Here is a 27,305-nt window from a genome sequence, read left to right as displayed (position 1 = left end):
TACCCTCATCACTAAACAATGCATTTGCAAAGTAAATACCAGAGAACCTGAGAAAAAGTAGGGAGAAACAAGAAGGGGGTGTACCCTTGAAAGACATAACTGCTTCTTACTATTATTTGCAAGTGTGTTGTGCCTTTGGTTGAGTGCATTGCCTGAACTATGTGTAAGATGGCATAGAGCTCAAATGACAGAAAGTAATATTCTTACTGGCTTGAGGTGTCACAAGGTAGAACTGAGAACTGGCAAAGCATTTAGAAATTTTGAGAGACTGCTAGAAACAAAAAGACCAGAGAAAGGATAAACCTTAAAATCTGACTATAAAATCTGTTCACATTCTTTGCTGAGCATAAGATGGTCTGTGGTCAACAGAGACCATCAGAGTCAGGCCAAAAAGAGAGCCTCTGGATGCTGAAAAACTAAGCAAAGACATTAGTTGCTGCATGTAGTAGATATGACAGTTTCACAATTTGAACCCAGGGAATTTAACTGCTTAATAGAACAACAACAACAAAAATCCTGAGAAAAACAAAACAGACTTCAAAGCACTGCAACATAATATATATGGTGTTAAGTTTTTAGCTAAAACTTACATACCAAAAAATGGGGGCATGCAATCCATATTCAAGATAAAAAGCAGTTAATTGACACTTAAAGTGAGCCCAGATAATAGATTTAGCAAACAGACTTAAAAGCAGCTATTATAAATTCTAAGAAATGAAGGTAAGCATAATATTAGTGAATAAAGGATCCCAAAAGAAAAATGGAAACTGTATTTTTAAAAGAAAACAAAAAGAAATTCAAAAGTTAAAAATTACGGTAACTGAGGGGCGCCTGGGTGGCTTGGTGGGTTAAAGCCTCTGCCTTCAGCCCAGGTCATGATCTCGGAGTCCTGGGATCGAGCTCCACATCGGGCTCTCTGCTCAGCAGGGAGCCTGCTTCCCCCCCCCCCCCGCTCTCTCTCTCTGCCTGCCTCTCTGCCTACTTAGGATCTCTGTCAAATAAATAAAATCTTTAAAAAAAAAAAAAAAAGTACCGTAACTGAAATGAAAATTTTACTAAATGGTTTAACAGAAATTGAGATAGCAGAAAAATGATTCAAGTTGAAGACAGATCAATAGAAATTACTCAGTTTGAAGAACAGAGAGAGAAAAGACTGGAAAAAATGCATAGTGTCTCAGTATAAAACAATATCAAACAGTTCAACATGGAGTTGTGAGTCCTAAAGAGTGAGAAAGAGGCAAAAAAGTATTTAAAGAAATAATGGCCGGAAATTTCCCAAATTTGGTGGAAAATGTTAATTTACAGATCCAAAAAGCCTAAAGAACCCCGAGTTCTTTACAAAACTACGCGGAGTTCATATGGTCAAATTGATAAAAGAGGAAGACAAAAAGTTTTAAAAGCAGCAAGAGAAGGAATATACATACAGGGAAATGTACATACAGGGAAACCATGCAAGCTAATTGTTGTTTAACAATGTTGCAAGGTACAAAATAAACGTACAGAGATAAGCTGTATTTCTTTATGGTAATTAGATACAATATCAACTGCAATGCCATGCCAATTACAATCATTGTAAAAATGAAAGGTATAAGTCTAACAAAACATATACAGGACTTACATGCGGCAAACTTTATGAAAGAAACCAAGTATCTAAATAGTTGTAACAAGTTTATCAATTGGAAGGCTCAAAATAGAGGAGATGTTGATTCTCTCTACATTGACACACAGGTTTCACATATGTCCCAACAAGATTTTTTGTAGATCTACACAAAATTATTCTAATATATAGAAAGACAAAAGTACTAGAATAGCTAAAACAATTTTGAAAAAGAATAAAATGGAAAGACTCAGTCTGATTTCAAAACTTACTATATTGCTGTACTAATCAAAACTATGTGATATTGGCAAAGGTATAGACATATCAATGGAACAGAGTATAAAATTCAGACCAACACAAGTATGCCCAACTAATTTTTTACAAAGATACAAGAGAACTTCAGAAAGATAAGGTAACTTTTTGAACAAATGATGCTGGAGCAATTTGACATCCGTAGATTTTTTTTTTTTTTAAATGAATCTCAATATAAAGCTCTCATCTTAGACAAAAATTAACTCAAACTATAAAACTCTACAACTTAGGGGGGAAAAATGTAGGAAATCATAGGAGGGATCTAGGGGTAGGCAGTGTTCTTAGACTTGACACCAAAAGCGTACTTTATAAAAGGAAAAATTAATAAGTTGGATTTCATCCAAACTAAAAAATTCTGCTCTGGGAAAGACATTGCTCAGAGGATGAAAAGACAAATTACAGACTGGGAGAAAAACTTGCAAACCACATATCTGGGAGGGGGTGGGGGACTACTAAAATAAAAAACTTTCAAAACAGAATTAAAAAACATAAAAAGTCCAATTAAAAAATGAGCCTGGCTGGCTCAGCCAGTTAAGCATCTGCCTTCAGCTCAGGTCCTGATCCCAGGGTCCTGGGATGGAGTCCCGCACTGGACGCCTTGCTTAGTGGGGAGCCTGCTTCTCCCCCTGCCTTCCGCTCCCCCACTTACGCTCGCTGTCTCCCGCTCTCTCTGTGTGTGTCAAATAAATAAAATCTAAAAAAAAAAAAAAAAATTGGCAAGAGACATGCAGATATTTCATTGTAGAGCATATACAGATGGCAATTTAGTACATGAAAAGATGTTTTAACATCATAAGCCATTAGAGAAATGCAATTAAAACCACAAGATAACCATGTATTAGAACAGCTAAAATAAATTAGTGACACCAAATTCTAGTAAGGATGCAGAGACACTGGATCACTCATACATGTCGTAATAGTAATTCTGGATCACATTTAGCCATTTCTTTAAAAACTAAACATGCAACTACCACACAGCCCAGTGAATTGCATCTCTGGGCATTTATGCCAAAGAAATGAAGACTTACGCTCACACAAAACTTGTACGCTGATGTGTATAGCAGTGTTATTCATAGTAGCCAAAAATGGAAATAAGCTAGATATCTTTTAATGAATGAATAGTTAAACGAAGTGTGGCACATCCATACCACAGAATACTACTAAGGAACCAGAAGGAATGAACTGTCCATAAAACAGCCCACGTGACTCTCCAGAAAATTAGGCTGAGTGAAAAAAGCCAATACACAAAGGTACATACTATCTGATTCTATTTGTGTAACATTTTTGAAATGACAAAATGGAAATGGAAAACAAATTTGTGGTTGCTGGGTAATTAAAGAGGAGTTGGAGTTGAGAGGAGGGAAGTGGGCTACACAAAGGCAACATGAAGGATTCTTGTAGTGACGGAAATGTTCTGTATCTTGACTCTTATCAGTGTCAGTACCCTGGGTATGATACTGTACTATAAATTTGCAAGATGTTTCCATTGGGAAAAGCTGGGTGAAGGGTAATTGAGATCTATTTTTTTATAACCACGTGCGAATCTCCAGTTATCTCAAAATGTTTAATTAAAAAAGCAATTGCTGAATTCCCATCTTTCTGGTTTCCATCAGAAAACCGCAGAATGGCATATTTAAACCACAGTAGACCTTTTGCAAATTCTTGACTTGAAATCTACCACTAAACCTCAGCCGGGTGCATGTGTTTTTCCAGACTATGGGTTTTTTAATGGCGTTCAGCTAGTAATGAAGAGATAATTTCCTGATCTGGACTACCCTTGTTATAAAGAAGCAATAGGGGTGATGCTCACAGTTGTGTTGGTGATGATAGTGACAAAAGTTCAGTATAAAACTTAGTGACTTCGCTAGTATCTCATACTGTTTTTTTTCCTTTTTTACCACATCTCAGGAAGTTTGATATTGTTACTATTTCTTTTGAAAATATATACTTATTGTTCATCTGCAACTAACTTGATAAGAGCAAACCTGATTTATAGCTAAGTGATAAAAAGTGAAAGTAAGTTGTTTAAAACAAGGTCATGCTTGCTGTGTGCAGACAACCTTCACTTCTTCTTGTGGTTATTCCTCTCTCTCTGCCTGTTATGGAGCCATGATAACATGTCAGTCACCTTTAGAAAGTCAGCCATTTCCACTCCACAGTTGTTGTGTTTGTTGTACCGAGACATGAAAACTGAGGATAATAGAAATGGCTCTCTGTGTGTCCTCTCTCTCCAAGGCCTGTCCTTTATTCCAGCATACTAAACTGAAGTGAACTTTTAAATGAGTGAGATAGAACCTCTTCCCTCTTCATATACTTGTTCCAGCTTTTCCACCAATGAAAATGGGAAAACTAAGGGTTAGGAGTCCTGCCAAGTCAAAAATCTCCCTAGGTCTGAGCCTCTTCTTGGTTGCTAATTACATCTTCCAATAATGCTGAGTTACAGTGAACGTATGTAATTAAAGAAGAGCTAAAGCTTGGAGCTATATTTTATTCACTCTGTATTCAGGCAGAGGTCATTTAGGGGAGGAAACAGTTAAGTCAGCATGGCCCAATACACCTAATGTTCTTCTTCTTAATATTGTTTTAACCAGTGGCTTAAAGAATTAGTCCATAGAGGGGCGCCTGGGTGGCTCAGTGATTTAAGCCTCTGCCTTCAGCTCAGGTCATGGTCTCAGGGTCCTGGGATCGAGCCCCGCATCGGGCTCTCTGCTCAGCAGGGAGTCTGCTTCCCCCTCTCTCTACCTGCCTCTCTGCCTACTTATGATCTCTGTCAAATAAATAAATAAAATCTTAAAAAAAAAAAAAAAGAATTAGTCTATAGAAATACTGTTTGGTACCACTGGTACCATTTTGTGTTGGTTCCAACTGTAAATATTAATGCCATTTCTTCCTCCTTACCACTTTTGTCTCTTGTCACCCAAAAATCTCCATCTTCTTTTCAACTTTTCTTTAGTCCTACTACTCTATCTCTGTTACACCTAACCTGGTTTATTTTAAACTGGAAGGACTTGGCCCGTTATACCCTTCAAGTAACTGTTATGTACAAGTGATCTTCCTTTTCCTTGCAAGGACCCTGTTCTTAACACCATTGTGGTAGGCTGGAACATGCCAGCATCTGCTGCTGAGGCGGTGAGTTCTCCATAGAACTGAGAGGACAAGAGGAAGGAATAGTAGTACGTTTCTTCTTGACTTATTCAGTAGTTGGGGGGGATTAGAGTTAGAGAATGATGTTTTAGAAGAGGGTAGGTTTATGTGATCTTGCTGGGGTTTTTTGTTGTTGTTTTTCTTTGGTCTGCTTTTGAAAAGGAAGGAAAAACTTTTTTAGTTCCTATCCTGAATCTGGTCCTTTAGGTGTGTTGACTATTTTGTCCTTAAATGATAACAGTAATAATTATTAATATATGTGTAGTGCCTTTTAGTTGATAACAAGAATTCTTATATATGATTTCAGTAATCTTCACACCTACCAGAGATGAATAAATAGAAACTCTGAAGTCTCACAGCTTCTCAGTTAGAACCAGTCTCCACATTTACTGTCTTCTCCAAACTCTGTGCTCCTTTGCCTAGGCCACATTGCTTCTTGGGAGTGTATAGTAGCCCTTCGGTTGTAAACAGTAGAAAAGCGAGACTCCAGAGTTTGCATTCTTTCCTGAACAGCTCAGCAAAGGAAAGGGGCACTTATGAGACTAGAAGGTGGATGAGAACAGACCATGAGGCTCCAAGCTCCCTTGCTGAGGTTTTATCTTTTCTTTCATTTCAGGATGGCAATGACACGGAGAACTATGTTCCAGAAGGGGGAGGTGCATAACAAACCATCGGGATTCTGGGGAATGATAAAAAGTGTTACCACTTCAGCACCAGGAAGTGAAAGTATCCTTTATCATTCTGTTTGATTCTTTTTCTCAACTCTGAACCAAAGGCCAGAAGAAAAAAGTAGTATTGGGATGGTCTCTCCTACGGTACTTGACTACATCAGAGTCCAGCTGGCCAGGGCTAGGCTTAGGAAATACGGAGTCATCTTTCCAACACCTCTAAAAGATCATAAAACCATTGTCTTTGAGCTGAAGTCCTAAAAGTCACTCTTTCCATTTTACAGATGAGAAAACAGACCCAGAGAGGTTAACTCACACTGTGGTTTGTGGCAAAGACAGGACCTCCTCTTAGTTCTTTCCACTACACTCTTCTATTTCCCGGGTCTGAACAAGCAGCATAAAACACAATGGCTTCCTAAAATGGATGGCTTGTATATGTATGGGATGGTAAGGGCCTATTTCTAAAGCGGTCAGTATTTTTTTTTTTTTTTTAAAGATCTTATTTATGTGACAGAGAGGGATCAGAAGTAGGCAGAGCAGCAGGCAGAGAGAGAGGGGGAAGCAGGCTCCCCGATGAGCAGAGAGCCCGATGCAGGGCTCAATCCCAGGACCTTAAGATCATGACCTGAGCAGAAGGCAGAGGCTTAACCCACTGAGCCACCCAGGTGCCCCTCAGTAAGTATTTCTAAACAAATTTTAAGCAGCGCTGTATCTTCAGTGACTTTAGGTTTAAAGAATTAGGGAGAGGGGCGCCTGGGTGGCTCAGTGGGTTAAAGCGTCTGCCTTCGGCTCAGGTCATGATCCCAGGGTTCTGGGATCGAGCCCCGAGTCGGGCTCTCTGCTCAGCAGGGAGCCTGCTTCCCCCCCACCCCCCGCCTGCCTCTCTGCCTACTCGTGATCTCTGTCTGTCAAATAAATAAATAAAATCTTTATTAAAAAAAAAAAAAAAGAATTAGGGAGATTGGGTTAAAGATTGTTCTTGGCCCAGCTGGTTGCAGTGTTAAACTGATATCCAAATTGAGAAACAACATCTCTTTGTGGCTACCGGGCTATTAAGTCAAAACTTGGGGCACCTGGAGGAGATAGCATATTCCTGCTTGCTTCCTTCCCCTGCCTGTGGAAGTACAAATTCCCTTTTGCTTCAACTCTAGGAAAAGGATGTATTCGGTTCTTGCTATAAATTGTGGCATATCTTTCTGGTGTCAAATGTAGGTAAGATTTAGAGCAAAGAAAGGCAGGGTGACATGACCATGAGAGAGGAAAGAAAGGATTACATTGAATTCATTTAATCTAGAAACATTTATTTCACATCTCCCATTTCCAGGCAGAGTCCTAAGGGATAAAATGATGAACAGAGTATACTCTTTTTTTCTCAAGAAGCTGACTGTCTAATTACAGGAGAGGCAGACATGGAACTAGTTAAAACCTGTTGTTTGACTGCCTGAACCATGAGAATAGCAGCCTTCCTTATTGAGGAAGGAGCAGAAGGACACTCAGTAATTTGAGTACTATAGGCATACCCCAGAGATGTTACAGTTTTGGTTCCAGAACATCACAAAAAGTGGCTATCACATTGAAGGGAGTCAGATGGATACTTTGGTTTCCCAGTACATATAGAACTTATATTTATGCTGTATCCTATTGAGTGTATAAGAGCATTCTTTTTTAAAAAGTGTATAAAAAAGGCTAACCATCATCTGAACTTCCAGTGAGTGGTAATTACTGATCACAAATCCCCATTAAAAAATATAATAATAATAATAATAATGATGATGATGAAAAAGTTTGAAATAAGGTGAGAACTATCAAAATGTGACACAGAGACATATATGGCACCACTAGACTTGCCCAACGCAGGATTGCCACAACCTCCAATTTGTTTAAAAAAAAAAAAAATCTATGGAGTACCACAGAATGAGGTATCCATATAGTGAGAAAAATCAGAGTAGGGAGGATTTGGATCAAAGTGAATCTTCCAGCTTGGGTTGTCTTCACTATTTTTGTTACTTAAACGTCCATAAAAGCCAAATTTTAGGTTTAAACTGTCTTTATGACAGTAAGTCAACTCAGCAAAAGTATCAGGATTATTTCACTTCTCTGAGGCCCTGTCTCCTAAATGGAGAAACTAATAGGACCTCAGTAAGTTCTTGGAAAGTAGCATAGTGTAATGGAAAGAACAGGCCTTGGAGGAGAGCAGATCTGACTTTGCATCCACACCTGTTAGCTGCATGACTTTGAGCAAGTTACTGGACTCTCTGAGCTTTGCTTTCCTTATCTGCAAAATGGATAATAATACCTATCTCATGAGACTGTTGGGAGTATAATAGAAGATAATGTCTATAAAGAACTAAAAAGTCATATTTATAAATCCCAGCCTGTATTGGAACTCAGTAGTATTAGTTCCCTTTCCTAATGTTACATTTATTCAGATAAGGGGGAAATTATATTGTATTATAGGTGTTTTACTGTGTAACTATTTGAGATTTCAAAATTATATTTGACCTTAACTGATCAAAGAAAAGCAACAGTGAACAAAGCCATCTGTCTGAGCCACTTGAACTAGTGAGAAACTGAGTGGTATTTGTTTGATAATGGAGAAACTTTTACACACCTGTGTTGGAGGTTGGGAAAATTGCTCTAAAGGAGTACTGTTGTCCATGAAGCAGGAAATTGAATATATAGGCAGTTCCTAAGATCTACTGTAGGAAAAACCAAAAGCATATGCTTTCTTCATTACTATTTCTTGAAACTTCTATGTGTTTTAAGCCTTGATGCCCATTTTGTGCCAGATCTTACTCTTATTCAACAGGAAGTGGACGCTTTGGAAGAACTAAGCAGGCAGCTTTTTCTGGAAACAGCTGATCTATATGCTACCAAGGTACAAGGCAAAGAAACAAAAGTATGATTTTTACCAGTTTTTAACCAGAAGAAAGAACAAGACTAAATAGCTTTTTAGTGTCCTCTATGGTCAAGCAGTGTGAGAGTGACCTCACAGCTCCAGTATCAGCCATGAAGCATTAGGAGTCTGTATCCTTTTTGACATTGCTCCAACCCCCAGCAAAATTCATACTGGAACACTCAATAATAGAAATTAGTAGGATAATCAAGAGGTTTTTCAACTTCAGAAAGTGGCACACACCACTTCCTACTGATTCAGGGTCAAGATGGTAGCTCCTCTGATTGCGTTTTATTTCTTATAAATTAGTGATATTTTAAGAGCAATGCCATGATCTAGCTGTGTTTTAAAAGATCCAGATTAAGGGGCACCTGGGTGGCTCAGTTAGTTGAGTGTCCAACTCTTGATTTTGGCTCAGGTTATGATCTCAATGTCTTGAGATTCATCCCTGCATCAGGCTCTGCACTGGTTGTAGAGCCTGCTTAAGCTTCTCTCTATCCCTCTGCCCCTCCACCCCCCACCAGCCAGGTTTTTTTTCTCTCTCTTAAAAAAAAAAAAAGGAAAGGATCCAGATCAAGAAGTGACCTAACTATAAGAAGTAGCTTTATATCTAAAATGCAATATAACTTAAATATGCAAAATCTATTAGTTAAGTTCATTCAGACTATTTTTATCCTTTTCAAGGATCACTTCATAGGAATAGCCATATAGGATAGAGATTAACATGGGCTTTGAAGACAGACCTGAGCATAAATTCCTCTACTCACTAGCTGTGTGACCTTGGGCAAGTTATCCAACCCCTGTAAGCCTTAGTTTTCTCATGTGTACTATTAAGATAATAGAACATATCACAGTTGCTATAAAAATTAAAGTAGATAATGTATGTAAGGTGTTTTTCCCAACTTCAGGCTTAAAGTTAGCATTCAATAAATGTTGCCTACTAGTATTATTTTAAGATTAATATCATGTGTGGGTTTTTCACTCCGGCAAAACAGTAATTTCATAGAAGCAGGAATGTTTTGGTTGAGTATTAGTTTACATTTTGCTGAGACTAACAGTGTTTTGTTGTTTGTTTTCCCTCAGGAGAGAATAGAATATTCCAAAACTTTCAAAGGGAAATACTTTAATTTTCTGGGTTACTTTTTCTCTATTTACTGTGTTTGGAAAATTTTCATGGTAAGTATATTAGTTTTGGCTGTTAGGGTTGAGGTTATTTTCCCTGCTAATGGCAGAGAGAAAAGTGAGTTTGACTGAGGCACTAAACTAAATTCCAAATCCAATCAAGTCAACACAGAATGCTGTCTTTCACATCCTTGAGCCTGACTCCTCCCCCTCTCTTTTTTAGGTTACCTAGACATTGCATTTTTCTTCATTCAGAAATCATTAATAAGATATAGTTTATAAACTATATGAAGGGAATACAGAAATTTCTTATTTTATACTCCGTTTTCCGTACTACCCTTGAGTATATCTATGTGACACAATCCCTATCTTTAGCTCAGAACAGAAGTTAACTCTCCTTTTTAGTAATCTATATATACCTTAAAAAGTTCAATCTAAGTTCTTTAAGTAAAACATTTATATTTCTGGAAATAAATTCATTTTAGATGCTTATAGCTCTCATTCTTTTGTGGCTTTCTCTTAATGCTCTATTCTTTATCTTCATTTTATGTACTCTTCTTATGACTCATCTGTAGATATTCATGGGTTTCAGTGTGATTACAGAAAAGACTAATTGGACTTTCTGGTTCTGTGACTCTCCGGGGGCTGTGTTTGCATAAAGAAGAGCTTTATCAGCTTGTTAATTTTGGCCACTATAGATGAATGAAAGATTCTGGATTTTAATAGATCTAATATTATAATAAATTGATGTCAATACCTATTCAGAGAACAATATTTAAATCTTAATTCATACAGTGGGAGAAGATAAATGAAGATAGTATGTTCAGTTAGCTAAGCTACTAAAAAGTTTTTCCTGAGTTGTAGACTTTAAGGGAGTATATCCTTTTTTAACAGCTTTATTGACGTTTAATAAACTGCACATATTTTAAGGGTATAGTTGGGTAAGTTTTGACAGATGTGTACACCTGTTGCAACAACTGTCACCACCCTTAAGATAGTGACCATATCCATCCATCACTTCCAAAAAGTTTCTTGTGTCCCCTTATAATGTCTCTTGCATTCATCCCCAGTCAACCACCAATCTGCTTTCATTATACATTAGTTTATATTTTCTAGAACTTTATATAAATGAAATCTTAGAGTAGATACCCTTTTTCTGACAACTTCTACTCAGCAGAATTATCTTACGTTTCATTCATGTTATCGTGCGATCAGTAGTTTATTCCTTCTCATGGCTGAGTAGTATTCTGTTGTATGATTATACCACATTTTGTTTATCTTTTCACCTGCTGATGGGTATTTGTTTCTAGTTTGGCGATATTACAAGTAAAGCTGCTTATGAACATTTGTATACAGGTTTCTATGTGGACATGTGCTGTCTTTCCTCTTAGGAGAAAACACTTCGGTATAGCATGGCTAGGTCACATGGCAGATGGATGTTAAACCTTTGAAGAAATGGATAAACTTTTCCAAAGGAGGTTGTACCATTTTACATCCCCACCTGCATTGTCTGAGAGTTTCATTTACTCCACATCCTTGCTCACATTTTGTAGTCAGTATTTTAAATTTTAGACATTCTAGTAGATGTAAGCTGATACTGATTGCTTAATTTGCATTTCCCTAATGCCTAATGGTGCTAAACAACTTTTGATGTGCTGATTTGCCACCTGTATATTTTGGAGGGAGGAGGAAGATAGAGCTATTCAGATTTGTTGCCCAGTTTTTAAACTAGGATTTCTTTTCATTGGGTTTTGCAAGGTTTTCACTATATTCTGGAAACCCTTTATCAAATATGTGATTTTCAGATATTCTCTCCCAGTCACTAGCTTAGCTTGTCATTTTGTGTTGTACCTAAGAAATCTTGGCTAACCCAAGGTCACCAAGATTTTTTTTACTCTATAAATTTTATAGTTTGAGATTTTTACATTTCAGCACATGATCCATCTGTAGTTAATTTCCTCAGACAGTGTTGGAATGTGGATCTGAGTTCATTTTTTTCATATAGATATCCACTTGTTCTGGCACCATTTGCTGAAAAGATTATCCTTTCTCATTCAGTTGTCTTTGCAATTTTGTCAAAACCTAATTGCCCGCATATGGGTGGGTCTGTATCTGTACTCTGTTCTTTCCTACTGTTATGTATGTCTCCCTTTATTTATGCCAATACCACTCTGTCTTGAAATAAGTCTTTTTTTTTTTTAAGATTTTATTTATTTATTTGACAGACAGAGATTACAAGTAGGCGGAGAGGCAGGCAGGGAGAGAAGGGGAAGCAGTCTCCCTGCCAAGCAGAGAGCCCGATGCGGGGCTCGATCCCAGAACCCTGGGATCATGACCTGAGCCGAAGACAGAGGCTTTAACCCACTGAGCCACCCAGGCACCCCGAAATAAGTCTTGAAATCAAATCATTTAAGTACTCTTTCTTCTTATTTAAACTTGTTTTGGCCATTCTGTGTCTTTGCTTTTCCATATGAATTTTAGAAGCTGCTTTTTAATGCTGCTGAATACAAAATACTTGCTGAAATACGTATTAGAATGTCAAATCTTCAGATCAGTTTGAAGAGAAGTGACATCTTAATATCGAGTCTTGCATTTGATGAGCACAGTGTAACTCTTCATTTATGTAGATCTTCTTTAGTTTCACTCAAAGATATTTAGGTTTTAGTGTATAGATCTTTTATATCTTTCATTAGATTTATCTTAACTATTTAATATTTTTGATGCTATTATAAATAGGACTGTTTTTATAATTTCAGATCCTGAATGTTACTAGTATATAGATACACAGTTGATTCTTATATTCCACAACCTTGCTAAATCCCGTTATTCTAAGAGCTTTTCATAGATTTCATAGGATTTTTTCTACGTAGACAATCAGATCTCTGCAAATGAAGGGTTTTACTTCCATGTTTCCTATCTGGATGCCTTTTATTTCTTCCCTTTCTTTCCCTTCCTTTTCTGTCCTATCCCATCTTTCTTCTTTCTTCTCCTCCTTTAGCCTTATTGCACTGACCAAAACCCCTGTACAAAATTAAACAGAAGTGGTAAGAGCAGTCATCCTGATCTTGTTAAATATGGTATTAGCGGTTGGCTTTTCCTAGACTCCATTTAGCAGGTTGAGGAAGTTACTCCTACTCATAGTTTATTGAGTGTTTTTAATCATGAAAGTGTGTTTGATTTTTGTCAAATGCTATTTCTGCATCTTTTGAGAAGAGCACATGACTTTTCCTTTTTATTCAGCTGGTATAGTGAGTTACATTGGTTAATTTTTTAATATTAAACTGGCCTTGAATTCCTATAATAAACCTTACTTGGCCATGGTGTATGTTGTTGGATTTAACTTAATATTATTTTCTTAAGAATTTTTGCATCAGTGTTAATGAGAAATATCAGAGTATAGTTTTTTTGTAATGTCTTTGGCTTTGGTGTCAGAATAACCTTAGAGGTTGAGAAGGATTTCTTCCTCTTCCAATTAGTGGAAGAGTTTATGTGGAATTATTATAATTTCTTTCTTAAACATTTGGTGGAATTCACCAGTGAAGGCATCTAGACCTAGAGTCTTCTTTGCAGGAAAATCATTTAACTACAGATTTAGTTTCTTTAATAGACTATAAGGTTTATTCAGGTTATATATTTCTTGAGTGAGCTTTTGTAGTTTCTGTTTTTCAAGGAATTTGTCCATTTTTATTGAAGTCAGATTTATTTGCATAAAATTGCTCTTAATATTCCCTTAGTATCCTTTCAATATCTATAAAATCTGTAGTGATATCACCCCTCTCCTTTTTGTATAACACCTTTATTGAGATAGTCACATACAAAATAACCCATTTCATGTATAGTTTGGTGGTTTTTAATATATTCACAGAGTTGTGCACACAATAATGTCACCCCAAAAGAAATCCCATACTCATTAGCAGTTATTCCTTATTTCTTCTCTAGCCTTAGGCAGGCACTAATCTATTTTATGTCTCTATAGATTTTCTATTCTGGACATTTCATGTACATTGAATCACACAACATGTGGTCTTTTGTGATTGGCTTCTTAGTAAATGTTTTTAAGATTCATCTATATTGTAGCCTCTAGCAACACTTCATTCCTTTCTATAGATGAATAACATTCTTTCCATTATATAGATATACCACATTTTATTTATCCATCCATTAGTTGAGAAGCATTTGGGTGGTTTCCACTTTTTGGCCATTATAAATAATGCTGTTGTGAGCATTTTTTGATAAATTTGTATGGGGATAATATGTTTTCATTTCCCTTAGGTGCATGCCTGTGAAAGCAAAATTGCTGGGTCATATGCTACCTGTTTGTTTAACCTTTTGATAAACTGCCAGTCTGCCAGACTCTTTTCCCAAGCAGCTGCACCTGTTTACATTCCCACTGGCAGTGTAACAGTTGTCATTTCTCCACAGCCTCACCAGCACTTATTTATCTTTTTATTAGAGTCATCCTGGTGGCTGAAGTGGTATCTCATTCTTGATATCGGTAATTTGTGTCTTGTCTTTTTTTTTTCAGATCAGTCTGGATCAAGGTTTATCAATTTTATTGAACGCTTCAAAGAACCAGCTTTTGGATTAATTGATTTTCTATATTGTTTCTCTGTGTTCTATTTTATCAATTTCTGCTCTGATCCTTATAATTTGTCTTCTTCTGCTTGTTTTGGGTCTTTCTAATTTTGTAAAGTACAAGCTCATTGATTCAAAACTTTTAATATAGTTGTTTTCATGCTATAGATTTCTTGCTAAGCATCTCACAAAATATAACGTTTCTGATGTGTTGTATTTTTATTTCATTCAGTTCAAAATAATTCTCATTTTTCTTCTTTGACTCATGGATTATTTAGAAGTATGTTATTAAATATTTGGGGATCTTCTGAATTTCCCTCTATAATTGATTTCTAATTTAATTCCATGTGATCTGAGAACAGATTTAGTATGATTTAAATTTCTTCAAATTTTTTGAGATTTGTTTTCTGCTCCTGTTGGCTGGAATGTTGTATAAATGTCAATTAGGTCAAATTAGTTGATAGTATTGTTAAAGTTTTCTATATCCTTTTTAATTTTCTGATTTATCAGTTGTTTCATCAGTGATGAAATTTCAAACCATTGTTGTGGATTTGTCTTTTTAGTTCTGTCAGTTTTTGCTTTGTATATTTTTTTTACCCAACTATAATTAATATACAATGTTAATTTCAGGTGTACAGCATAGTGATTCAACAATTCTATACATTACAGAGGGCTCACTATAAGTGTAGTCACCATCTGTCACCATACAGTGTTATTTTAATATTGACTATTCTCTGTGCTGTACATTTCATCTCCATGACTGAAAGTTTGTGCCTCTTAATCCACTTTATCCATTGCACCCATCCTTTTACTCACTTCCCCTCTGACCAGTTTGTTCTCTGTATTTAAGAGTCTGTTTGCTTGTTTCTTTGTTCATTTGTTTTGTTTTTAAGATCCTGTTTATAAGTGAAATCATGTGTTGTCTTTCCTTGTCTGACTTATTTCAGTTAGCATAGTACCCTTTAACACTGTTAAAATGGCAAGCTCACATTCTTTTTTATAGCTGAGTAATGTTCCATTGCATATATGCACCACATCTTTTTATGCGTTCAACTATCAGTGAACCCTTGTGTTGCCTCTATATCTCAGCTATTGTAAATAATGCTGTTGTAAACATAGGGGTGCATAGAGCTTTTCAAATTAGTGTTTTCATATTCTTTTAGTAAATACCCAGTAGTGGGATTACCTGAGCATGTATTTTTCTGTTCTGTTCCATTGATCTCTATGTCTGCTTTTATGCCAGTCCCATACTGTTTTGGTCACTACACCTTTAAAGTATATCTTGAACTCCAGGACTATGAGACTTCCAGCTTTGTTCTTTTTCAAGATTGTTTTGGCTATTTGGGGTCTTTTGTGGCTCCATACAAATTTTAGGGTTATTCATTCTAGTTCTGTGAAAAATGCTATGGGTAATTAGGTAGGGATTGTATGGAATCTGTAGATTGCTTTCGGTGGTATGGACATTTTTATCAATATTAATTCTTCCAGGCCATGAGAACAGAGTATCTTTCCATTTGTTCATGTTTGCCTTCAATTTCTCTCAGTATTTTATAGTTTTTAGGGTAATCGGTCTTTCACCTCCTAGGGTAAGTTTGTTCTTAGATCATCTTTTTGGTGCAGTTGTAAATGGGATTGTTTTCTTAATTTCTGGTATTTAGTTATTAGTATGTAGAAGTGCAACTGATTTTTGTATATTAATTTTGTATCCTACAACTTTACTGAATTCATTTATCAGTTCTAATAGTTTTTGGTGGAGTTTCTAGGTTTTTCTATATTATCATGTTATCTGCAAATAGCAAGTTTAACATCCTTGTCATTCTGAATGCTGTTTTTTTTTCCTTGTCTGACTGCTGCAACTAGGACTTTCAGTATTATGTTGAATAAAAGTGGTAAGAGTGAATGTCCATGTCTTCTTCCTGATCTTAGAGGAAGAGCTCTCAGTTTTTCACAAATGAGTGTGATGCTTATTTTCACCAGTGAACATTTTTCATATATGGCCTTTATTATGCTGACATGTCTTTCGTTAAACCCACTTTGTTCCCTCTAAATCCACTTTATCATGAATGGATGTTGTATTTTGTCAAATGCTTTTTCTGCATCTATTTAGATGAGCATATGGTTTTTATACTTTATTTTGTTGATGTGGTTTATTGTGTTTGATTTGAGAATATTGAATTACCCTGTATTCCTGGAATAAATTCTACTTGATTGTGGTGAACATTTTTTTTAATGTATTATTGAATTCAGTTAGCTAAATTTTTTTTTCAGTTTGATAATTTTCTTAAGGAATTTTGCATTCATGTACATCAGAAATATTGGCTTAAAGTTTTCTTTTTTTGGTAATGTCTGTCTGGTTTTGGTATCAGGGAAATGTTGGCCTTGTAGAAAGAATTTGGAAGTTTCCTTCCTCTTCTATTTTTTTTTTTTTTTAATCATTTTGGGAGAGGGGTACCTGGGTGGCTCAGTTGGTTGAGCAGCCGACTTGGTTTTGGCTCAGGTCATGATCTCATGGGTCGTGAGATCGACCCCCGCATCAGGCTCAGTGCTCAGTGTGGAGTTCTGCTTGAGATTCTTTCCCTCCTCTTGTCCCTTCCTCCCCACCCCTCTCTCTAAAATAACTCAGTAAAAATTTTTTTAATCATTTGAGAAGAGTAGATATTAACTCTTCTTTCTTTATTTTGGTAGACCTGATACACAATGTTACATTAGTTTATGTACAAGCATGGAATGTCTTTCCATTTGTTTGATTCAGCTTCAGTTTCTTTCATCAGTGTTTTACAGTTTTCAGAGTATAGGTCTTTCACCTCTTTGGTATTAACTCTTTGTTAAATATTTGGTAGAATTTACCTGTGAAGTCATCTGATCCTGGACTTCTGTTTTGGGAAGTTTTTTTTTTTTATTATTACTGATTCCATTTCATTACTGGTAATTGCTGTGTTCAGATTTTCTATTTCTTCCTGATTCGGTTTTAGAAGATTATGTTTCTAAGAATCTGTATCTCCTAGGTTGTCCAGTTTGTTGACATACAATTTTTCATAATAGTCTCTTATAATCCTTTGTATTTCTGTGGTGTCGGTTGTTACTTCTCCTTTATTTCTGATTTTATTTGAGTCTTTTTCTTAATGAGTCTGGCTACAGATTTACAAATTTTCTTGATCTTTTCAGAGAAACAGGTTCTAGTTTCATTGATCCTTTTTTCTCTCTTTCATTTATTTCTGCTCTGATTTTATTACTTTTTCCCTCTACTAGCTTTGGGCTTTGGTCTTTCTCTAGCTTTTCTAGGTGTACAGTTAGGTTGTTTACTTGAGATTTTTCTTGTTTATTGAGTTAAGCCTTTGTTGCTATGGAATTCCCTCTTAGGGGCGCCTGGGTGGCTCAGTGAGTTAAAGCCTCTGCCTTCGGCTCTGGTCATGATCTCAGGTTCCTGGGATCGAGCCCCACATCAGGCTCTCTGCTCAGGAGAGAGCCTGCTTCCTCCTCTCTCTCTGCCTGCCTGTCTGCCTACTTGTGATCTCTGTCAAATAAATAAAATCTTAAAAAAAAAAAAAAAGAATTCCCTCTTAGAATGGCTTTTACTGCATCTCAAAGACTTTGAACCATTATATTTTCATTTTCATTTGTCTCCATGTATTTTTTTATTTCCTCCTTGATTTCTTGATTGACCCATTCATTGTTTAGTAGCATGTTATTTAGCTCCCATGTATTGGTATTCTTTTTAGATTTTTTTCTTGTGATTGAGTTTTAGTGTCCTACCATTGTGATTAGAAAAGATGCATGATGTGATTTCAGTCTTACTAAATTTATTGAGACTTGTTTTCTGGCCTAAGTTGTGATCTGTTCTGGGGAATGTTCAACATGGACTTGAAAAGAATGTGTATGCAGTGGTTTTTTGATGGAATGTTCAGTATGTATCTGTTAAGTCCATCTGTTCTAATGTGTTGTTCAAGCCACTGGTTCCTTACTGATTTCTGTCTGAATGATCTACACTGTTGTAAGTGGAATGTTACAGTTACCTGTTATTACATTGTATTATTGTCAACTTCTCCCTTTATGTTTACTTTTACCTATGAAATTTTTTCCTTTCATAACTTTCTTATAATTATGGCCTTTTCTTTCCACTCAAATAATTTCCATTTACATTTCTTTTTCTTTTTTTTTAAACATTTTATTTATTTATTTGACGAAGTGAGAGAGATCACAAGTAGGCAGAGAGGCAGGCAGAGAGAGAGGGGGAAGCAGGCTCCCCACCAAGCAGAGAGACCAATGCGGGGCTTGATCCCAGGACCCTGAGTCCATGACCTGAGCCCAAGGCAGAGGCCTAACCCTCTGAGCCACCCAGGCACCCCTACATTTCTTATAGGGCTGGTTTAGTTGTGATTAAATCCTTGAACTTTTGTCTGGGAAACTTTATCTCTCTTTTATTCTGAATGATAACTGCCTTGTAGAGTATTCTTGGTTGCAGGTCTTCCTTGCAGTACTTGAATATATCCTGCCACCCTCTTCTGGCCTGCAAAGTTTCTAGTATAAAATCAACTAATAACTTTCAACTAATAGCTATGGTATAAAATCAACTAATAACTATAGGGTTCCCTCATGGTAACTTGTTTTTTTCTCTTGCTGTTTTTAAAATTCTCGCTTTAGAGGCAGCTAGGTGGCTTACTCAGCTAAGCATCCAACTCTTGATTTTGGCTCAGGTCGTGATTTCAGGGTTTTGAAATTGAGCCCCACATTGAGGTCCCCAACTCAGCTTGAGTTTTCACTCCCTCTCCCTGACCCCAACCCCTGCTTGTGCGTGCTCTCGCTCTCTCTCAAAAATAAAATTCTCTATTTGTCATTATTTTCTGCCATTTTAATTATTACATATCTTGGTATGGACCTCTTTGTGTTAATCTTTTTAGGGGGTCTCTGTGCTTCCTGGATTTGGATACCTGTTTCCTTCTCCAGATTAGAGAAGTTTTCAGTTAGTATTTCTTATAAATTTTTGTCCCCTTCTCTCTCTTTTCTTCTTCTGGGATGCCTATAGTGTGGATGTTATAACACTTGATGGTGTTGCTGAGTTCCTTTAACCTGTTCCCTTTCATTATTTTTCTTTTTTCTTTTTGCTGTGCAGCATGATTGCTTTCCATTACTCTGTCTTCCAAATTGCTGATCCATTCTGCATTCTCTAATCTATTGTTGATTGCCTCTAGTATGTTTTTTTCAATTTTAGCTACTGAATTCTTCACCTTTGACTGGTTCATTTTTATATTGTTATTGAAGTTCTCATTAAATTCATCCATTTTTTTCTCAAGTCCATTGAGTATCTTTATGTCCATTACTTTGAATTCTTTATCCAAACATATTGCTTATCTCCATTTCATTAGATCTCCTGCTGTGATTTTGTCCTGTTCTTTCATTTAGGACATATTCCTCTATCTCCTCATTCTGTCTAGCTCTCTGTTCGTTTCTCTGTATTAGGGGTCAGCTATGATTCCTGGTCTTGAAAGTAGTGACCTTGTGTCTAGGTCCTATAGTGCCCTGTAGTGCAGTGCCCCCAAGCACTAGAACCAGGTGCTCCAAGAGGGTCTCTATGTGGGCAACATACACTCTACTGTTGTGGCTGAGTTGCATTTGCCTTAGTTGGCTACAGTGACCTGCTTTGCCTGCTGTGGACATACTGGGCAAGGTTTAGTCCATACATAGCCAACTGAGAGGCTCAGCTGTTGGAACTGTGGACACACTGATATGTAGGGTTATCTCACTCTCTCTCCAGGGCTGCAGTCACTTTTAGAGTGGTATGGGTCCCTGCTCAGGCTGCTTACAGGGTATAGGTCCCTGCTGAGGCTGTTTGCAGGGTGTGGTGGGGCAGGAGTGGTTTTGAAGGACCACCTGCTGAGGCAGGCATGTCCCCAGGTGAAAGTTGGGACAGGGCACTAGGAAGATATGTAGAGAGTATTAGTGCTAGTTCCCACAAGTGTCTGGCTTTCTAGGCTGGGGGAGGAGAAGAGAAATGGTGCCCACCAGCACTTTTGTTCTGGAAGTCTCCTGAAGAGAAGACTCCCTGGCCCTCCAGCACATGGTGAGATTAGTAAATGAATATCTTTTATATACCCAAGCACTTTTCAAACTACTGTTTCTGTGCTGTCTCTCAGGCCATTATTTATTCTAGCTCTTTAAGAGCAGGTGGTTTTTGAGGGCGCCTGGGTGGCTCAGTGGGTTGAGGCCTCTGCCTTCGGCTCAGGTCATGATCTCGGGGTCCTGGGATCGAGTCCCGCGTCGGGCTCTCTGCTCAGCGGGGAGCCTGCTTCTCTCTCTCTCTGCCTGCCTCTCTGCCTACTTGTGATCTCTGTCTGTCAAATAAATAAATAAAATCTTTAAAAAAAAAAAAAAAAAAAAGAGCAGGTGGTTTTTGATTGCCTCTGGCTCTCCCAGAATTAAGCCCTGCTAATTTTAAAAGTACCTGGACTTAAGCCCTGCTGATTTTAAAAGCTCCTAAAGTTAATCCCCCCTGGTTTTCAAAGCCAGATGTTATTGGAAACTCATCACTCCACTGCCTAGAGTGCCTTGCATGGGGTCTGATCCTCTCTGCTTCCCTGGGCTTGTGGTGTCCCTCCTGTCTATGGTTAGTCTCACAGGGAGTTTGGTTCCCAGGTGTGACTCAGCCCCTCCTACCCTTTTCAGTGTAGCTTCCTCTCAACAGTTAACTGTGGAAGGTCTGTTCTGCCGGTTTTCAGGTGATTTTCAGAGCTGCACAGAGGTAGCTATTATCTTGATGTGCTTGTGAGACAAGATGAGGTCAGGATCCTCCTACTGCACCATCTTCTGACACCCCTGCTTCATGTATTTTAAAGCTCTATTATTTGGTACTTGCATCTTTAGGGTCATTATATACTCCTTGTTGAAATGATCCTTTTTTCATTCTGAAATTACCGTTTTCATCCCTGGCAATATTTTTTACTATGCAGTCTACTTTTATATTAGCATAGACCTTACAGTTTTCTCTTGATTAGCATTAGCATAATGTATCTTTTTCCATTCTTTTACTTTTAACCTATTTGTATCTTTATATTTAAAGTGGGTTTTTTGTAAGCAACATATAGTTGGTTCTATTTCTTTAACCAGTCTTACAGGTCTTAAAGTCTCTGCCATTTAATTGGCATGTTTAGACCAGGATTCAGCCATCTGCAGCTCATAGGCCAAATCCAGCCAACACCTGCCGTTGTAAATAAAGGTTTTTTTTAACGCAGCCAGGCCCATTCATCTACACATAATCTGTGACTACTATCATTGCAGTGTCAGAGTCTCCCAGCTCCTGGTTTAGACTGTTTACATTTAATGCAATTATTAATATGGTTGGATTTAAAACAACTGTGTTGTTACATGTTTTTTATTTGTCCCATCTGTTCTTTTTTTCATTTTTCTTTGTTGTGCCTTCTTTTGGATTAATTGGGTATTTTTCACAATTCTGTCTCATCTGTTGTTGGTTTGTTAGCTCTAACTCTCTTTTCATTATAGGGATTGCTCTTAGAACATTCAGAAAATAATCAGAGTGAATGACCCTGGAATTCTTGATTCTCTTACTCAGACTTTATCCACCAGATGTTACCTTTGTAACTTCTGTGAAATTAAGATGTCTATGCCATAGCCTTTTTTCCTTTTATTCTTTACAGAAAAGAAAGATAGGGTAGATAACTTTTTTTGCCTGTTGAGTAGCCAAGATAAATGTCTTATATGTGATTTAGATTGAGACCAGTACTGCATTTTTTTAGGAACACCCACCTGTAAGACATGTTATATTAATTATTTTGTGTCACTTTTTGAAATAGTGATTATTGAGATGCTCTAATATAAAGGTCCATGTCTTTGCAGGCAACAATTAATATTGTTTTTGACCGAGTTGGGAAAACTGATCCTGTCACAAGAGGCATCGAGATCACTGTGAATTATCTGGGGATCCAGTTTGATGTAAGAGTTGTACCAAGATCCTGGTTTGAGACATTTCAATTGTATCTGCTATAAATTACAATTGTTAAGATTCTAATTCCTTTCTTATTCTGCCTTTGTTCTTCCCACTCTCCCCTGTTTTTTGACATACTCATATGGCAGATTTGTGAAGGACATAAAACCATAAGTGATGGCTGGTACTTATTATCTTAGATGCTGATTATTTCTGTAGTTCCTCCTCTGCTTTTCTGTAGCCAACTACCCCTCCCCAGGTACTCCCCACCAAATATTGGATACTTCTTTCTGCGATACATGACATCATCAAATCCAAAACTCACCTTTGATTCCTCTAGTAGAAAATTAACTACCAATTAGTGTTCCATGTTAGAAGTGAAATTATGTCTGCTGTTAAAAAAAACTACCAATTAGTTAATGTGGACTTTGAGCTAAAGATGGTAACTGAAACTTGTGCAGTTTTAATCCTCTTTCTACCTGTTTTATAATACCACTATCATTAAACACACTCTTGTCCCAATTTTTTAATGTCTTCATTTATAGAATATGTTTTCTAAATCTATGTGTGTATATATGTATAAATGGCCAGTGATTCCAGCTGATTAGCACTTTGATGTGATAGTAAGACCAGAATCCTCTTAGTCCCTCTGAGGGCCATGTAACTATGCTGTCAATCTAGTGGCACACCACACGCTCCCCCCAGCCATCCGCCTCAGCTATACATGCTCCGAGTAACTGGATAAAATGAAAGTAAACCAGAGCAAACTGAGCTCCAGTCCTTGACGAACAACTCAGAGTACCCATTTTTTGATGATAGATCAACAGTGTAAACTTTTTCATGTGAGGGAGCATGGTTATCTTTCCTCCAAGTAGTTTATACATTATACCACAAAATAGGCTTCACTATTGCCACATGTGTTTTTTTCCTCTTTTAAAATTTTTACTAGGCTCAATTATTAGAAGTGTTCTTCCTCATCAGCACTTTCTGAGGCTTGTTGCTGTGGTGTCTATTTCATCTGTAATCCATCTGTATACGCCACACTTCAGAATTCTGAATAACATCTTTTAGATGTTAGTAATAACAGTTCCCCCACAGATAATTTTCAGACCCGAATCAAGCACAGGGTCCCAAAGCTGCCTTCCTACTTTGAAGCAAACCAAGAGGAGAAAAAGGTAATATCAAGTGAAGGGCAACTATTTCCTAGACCAATAGCTGAGATTATTTACATATTCTTCCATTATAAAAAGAAAATTTTCTTTAAGTTTTGGGTGATCAGGGGACTACATTCACAAATGTTAAAAAAATTTTAGCTACTATTTAATTTCCTTTTAATTTGTGCTTTTTAACACATGGAAGCTGTGTATTAGTTCCATCTGTGTTTCTTTGACTGGTGTTATTTTCATCACCACTGCACTTGCTTGCTGCCATCCTAAGTTTTAAGTCTGCTTATGAAGATATCCACTGCATTCTTCCTTTTTTAAAATCAGGCAGGGCCTAATGAAGTTCCCTCTCAGTCACATAGGAGATCAGAATGCATCAGAAGAATAGCATTCACATGTCTCTCAACAGAGATTTCACTCGTACTTTTCCTTCCTTTTATGGTGGCAGGTGAAGTTCTGGTCTCAGCACATTTCCTTCATTCTGGTTGGAATAATCATCGTCACATCTATCAGAGGTTTACTGATCACTCTTACCAAGGTAAGTTATAGCACGGAGTTTAAAGTATTATTTGCGACATTTCATGTGGCAACATGAGAAAATTTTACCTAATTAAGATTTCTGCCTTCGGAGAACTTAAACAGTCACAAATATTTAAAATACGTACAATAAAATTTTTTTAAAGTGAAACTGCTCAATAAAACGATGGTGATGGACTTATACAGCAGTCAGAAGAGTACATGTACGAAAGGTCACAGAATGAGTTCACGGCCTGTTTTGTTCACTGATATGGCACCAGAATCTAGGAGTAGAAACCGGCACATGGTAGGAGCTCCAGAGATACTTGGAATGGATGAACAAGATAGTTGTTTGATGTTAGAGTAACTTTGAGAGTCACTTATAAGGAGGACATGTAAGTAGGAGAAACAGAATGTCTGACTATTTTCTGATCAACATAGAAAGGTTTTATGGAGGCAGAAGGTAAGTTTTCTCTTGAAGAGGTATAAGGAACCCCAAGATCCAAGAGTTGTTTGAATGAAAGGAGTGTAGAGGTTAGGAAGAGAGAAGAGAAGGGCTCTCCAGGTATCTAGCACAATTTTGGAAAGAGCTCAGGAGGCTAGTAATAATTACAAGGGCTTGGGGTGGCCTAGAGTATCCGTTTGAATGTTTTATAGTGATCTGACAGTCATATGTATCACGTAGTTTCTGAAAAATTTGATAGCAGTTGGAATCCTTCCGGGTCATAATGTAATTCTTAAAACCACCAACCCTCCCTCTGGGGACACCGTAGCTGGATCCTTCGCTCTCAATCTGTCTCTCTTCTTAACAGCATTAATCATATCAGTTTTCTGTACTGGATTGCTAAGGGGAAGAGGCACTTCTCATTAAATGTTAACTGTTGCTACTTAACGTTCTTGACCCAAGAATCTAGCAGCACTGCCTAAGTTTTTCTCCCTTTCTTGACAGTTCTTTTATGCCATCTCTAGCAGTAAGTCCTCCAACGTCATTGTCCTGCTATTAGCACAGATAATGGTAAGTTTGATGACCCAGTTTTATCCTCACAACTGTAAAGTACCGGAAGTACTTCTCAGTATTTCAACAATTCCCTTTGGTCCCTCACTGTACTCAGAGTGACTTCCGGATTGACTTACAGGGGATGTACTTTGTCTCCTCCGTGCTACTGATCCGAATGAGCATGCCTCTGGAATACCGCACCATAATCACCGAAGTCCTCGGAGAGCTGCAGTTCAACTTCTATCACCGTTGGTTTGATGTGATCTTCCTGGTCAGTGCTCTCTCCAGCATACTGTTCCTCTATTTGGCTCACAAACAGGCACCAGAGAAGCATATGGCACCTTGAACTCATGCCTATTACAGACTGCTACAGGCCAGTGGTGTCAGAATTTGGATATAAGAGAAAAAATGGAGGGGACCAGGGCCTAATGTTTCTTAAACAAACTGCTGAGGTAGCATATTCTACTTCAGCTTATGCCTTCCTCCTCTGTGGATACTGTGATCATGAGTAGCATTAGCAAGAACATGAGAGCCTGAAGTAAACCAGCTAGCACTCAGCTGAGAGCATCCCACATAGGTCTGAGGCTGGTGCAACACAGGGAGGAAGGGGGTGGAAAAGAGCCAAGAAACTAGGTGGGGGGAATACACTGGAACTCTGGGATAAGGGGAAGTCTCAGGTAGCTGGGCCAAACACCCAGAATAACTGTTCAAGGCTCTCAGGGAGGAGGCTCCCAGAATTTCTGTTCAAGACTCACATGGCTTTCCCTTGAGATTGACTATCATTAAAATCAGATTGTAACCCTTTGGCCTTAGCTTCATTTTCTCAAGGATAGCTTGGTGCAGTGGGCTTGTGCAAGCTAACATGGTTGGCATCCCCATGCCAGACCCTGTCCCCTTAAAATAACCAGCGGGTTCTCTGTTCTTGTCTGGGGATGGGACAGTGTGCTACTGAAATAGATTCTACTGAGAGCGTTCAGGTATATTATCTTTACTGATCTCTTAAGTTAGTATTATTTGAGAGTGAATTACCGTACATTCAATTTGGTGACGATGTCTCATATTTTTTTTTCCTTTCCATCTGTCCCTCATGCTGTGGGGTAAAACCATGAATAACTCTTAAATGGAAAAAGTCATTTTCCTATCCTAGCCCCTACTTCCTCCATCTGTGAAAGGAAAATGCAGGAAAGTTTATAGAACATTGAGAAATGCAATTTAAAGAAATCCTGAGTTTTATTACCAGGAAGTCTCTAAGATCTTACTCCGAATTTTATTATGTTTTGGGTTTCTAGAGGTAAAATGAAGGTTAAAGTGTAAAAGCAAGTTTACCAAAAACAAAAGCACTATTAAGGTTTTATCAGCTAACAGAGAAGATTCCAGTATACTCTAAAGGCATTCTTAATGGCATCTATTTTAGCAACCACAGCATTCTTACAAAAGCATAGTTTTAATAGGCTTATCTGCTCAAAACTTTGTAGCAGCTCTCACATATACAGATTTATGAATCATCTTTAGTGCTCAGGGAGCCTATAAAATTAAGAGATAATCGTCATACAGAGAAATGTAGTGAAGCTGAAGCTTGAAAGAGATCACATGAAAAGAATCTGGTCCCTGCCTTAAGTTGACCATAAATAAGCCATCTATTGCAGTAGTCACCCCCGAGACAAATGACAACAGAAGACAGTCCCACATGATGAACCGGTTCCCAGAGGAGTTTCTCTCTAACAGAAACAGTAAATGGGTGGCAGCTCATTCTTCAGGAAAGGATTCCTACTAAATACCCAGAAACAGCTGTCGGTCAAAGCCTTTACTTGCTCTCATCACATCTCTGTATCTTCAGAATTGGAAGAAGAATGTGAGGCTGTACTGTACGCCTGTGCAAAAGAAAACAAAAGATCTGTAAGTGCGAGAGCGTGAATGGCAACAGTTGCATGACTTAAGGCAGGGAGTGGAGTCACTCACTAGAAGCCAGGTAACCTGAATTTTACACTTGGCTTTGTTTCCAGCTTGCTGTTTGACACTAACATTTCTTAATATCTGTATATCTTTTCTATAAAGCTAGCACAGGCCTATTATTGACTTGCTATGGAAATATAAAAATTTTTAAAGACACATAGAATGCTTTCTTTGTTAAGCAACCAAGAATGCAAGGTCAGTGGCTATGGTGTGTGCTGTGGTCTGAATGTATCTCCCCAAAATTCATATATTGAAATACTAATCCTAAGGTGAGGTGATGATATTAAGAGGTAAGACCTTTGGGAGGTGATTAGGTCATGAGGGCAGAGCCCTTGTGATTGGGATTAATGCCTTGTAAAGAACCACCCCCCCCTCCCTATCCCCTATGTGAGGACATAGCAGGAAATTGGCTGCCTATACCTTGAA

General features: G+C 37.6%; 2 protein-coding genes and 1 long non-coding RNA gene across 6 annotated transcripts in view; 2 read left to right on the top strand and 1 right to left on the bottom strand.

The window, feature by feature from the left end:
* Positions 1–25,730, top strand: part of LOC116861539 (Golgi pH regulator) — a 56,466-nt gene extending 30,736 nt beyond the window's left edge. Inside the window, exons 8-14 of one of the 3 annotated variants that reach the window (XM_032848183.1) lie at positions 5,670–5,779; positions 8,511–8,620; positions 9,701–9,793; positions 22,163–22,258; positions 23,862–23,951; positions 24,879–24,944; positions 25,066–25,730. In XM_032848183.1, the coding sequence (XP_032704074.1) occupies positions 5,670–5,779; positions 8,511–8,620; positions 9,701–9,793; positions 22,163–22,258; positions 23,862–23,951; positions 24,879–24,944; positions 25,066–25,272 (772 nt within the window). In that variant the 3' untranslated portion in view covers positions 25,273–25,730. The remainder of the gene's footprint in view (positions 1–5,669; positions 5,780–8,510; positions 8,621–9,700; positions 9,794–22,162; positions 22,259–23,861; positions 23,952–24,878; positions 24,945–25,065) is intronic. The other 2 variants (XM_032848184.1, XM_032848185.1) reach the window with 2 other exon arrangements.
* Positions 19,653–21,374, top strand: LOC116861540. Its single transcript, XR_004381508.1, has 3 exons — positions 19,653–20,094; positions 20,125–20,476; positions 20,696–21,374. It is a non-coding gene; the product is annotated as an uncharacterized LOC116861540 (long non-coding RNA).
* A 407-nt stretch (positions 25,731–26,137) lies between the features above and the next one.
* Positions 26,138–27,305, bottom strand: part of PDZK1 (PDZ domain containing 1) — a 37,099-nt gene continuing 35,931 nt past the window's right edge. For both annotated transcript variants that reach the window (XM_032848180.1, XM_032848181.1), the window contains exon 9: positions 26,138–26,797. In XM_032848180.1, the coding sequence (XP_032704071.1) occupies positions 26,744–26,797 (54 nt within the window). In that variant the 3' untranslated portion in view covers positions 26,138–26,743. The remainder of the gene's footprint in view (positions 26,798–27,305) is intronic.

This window comes from Lontra canadensis, unplaced genomic scaffold (genome assembly GCF_010015895.1).
Source record: "Lontra canadensis isolate GAN:19392208 unplaced genomic scaffold, GSC_riverotter_1.0 scaffold200, whole genome shotgun sequence".
NCBI classification, from domain to species: domain Eukaryota; kingdom Metazoa; phylum Chordata; class Mammalia; order Carnivora; family Mustelidae; genus Lontra; species Lontra canadensis.
This window is presented reverse-complemented; position numbering and strand designations above follow the sequence as displayed.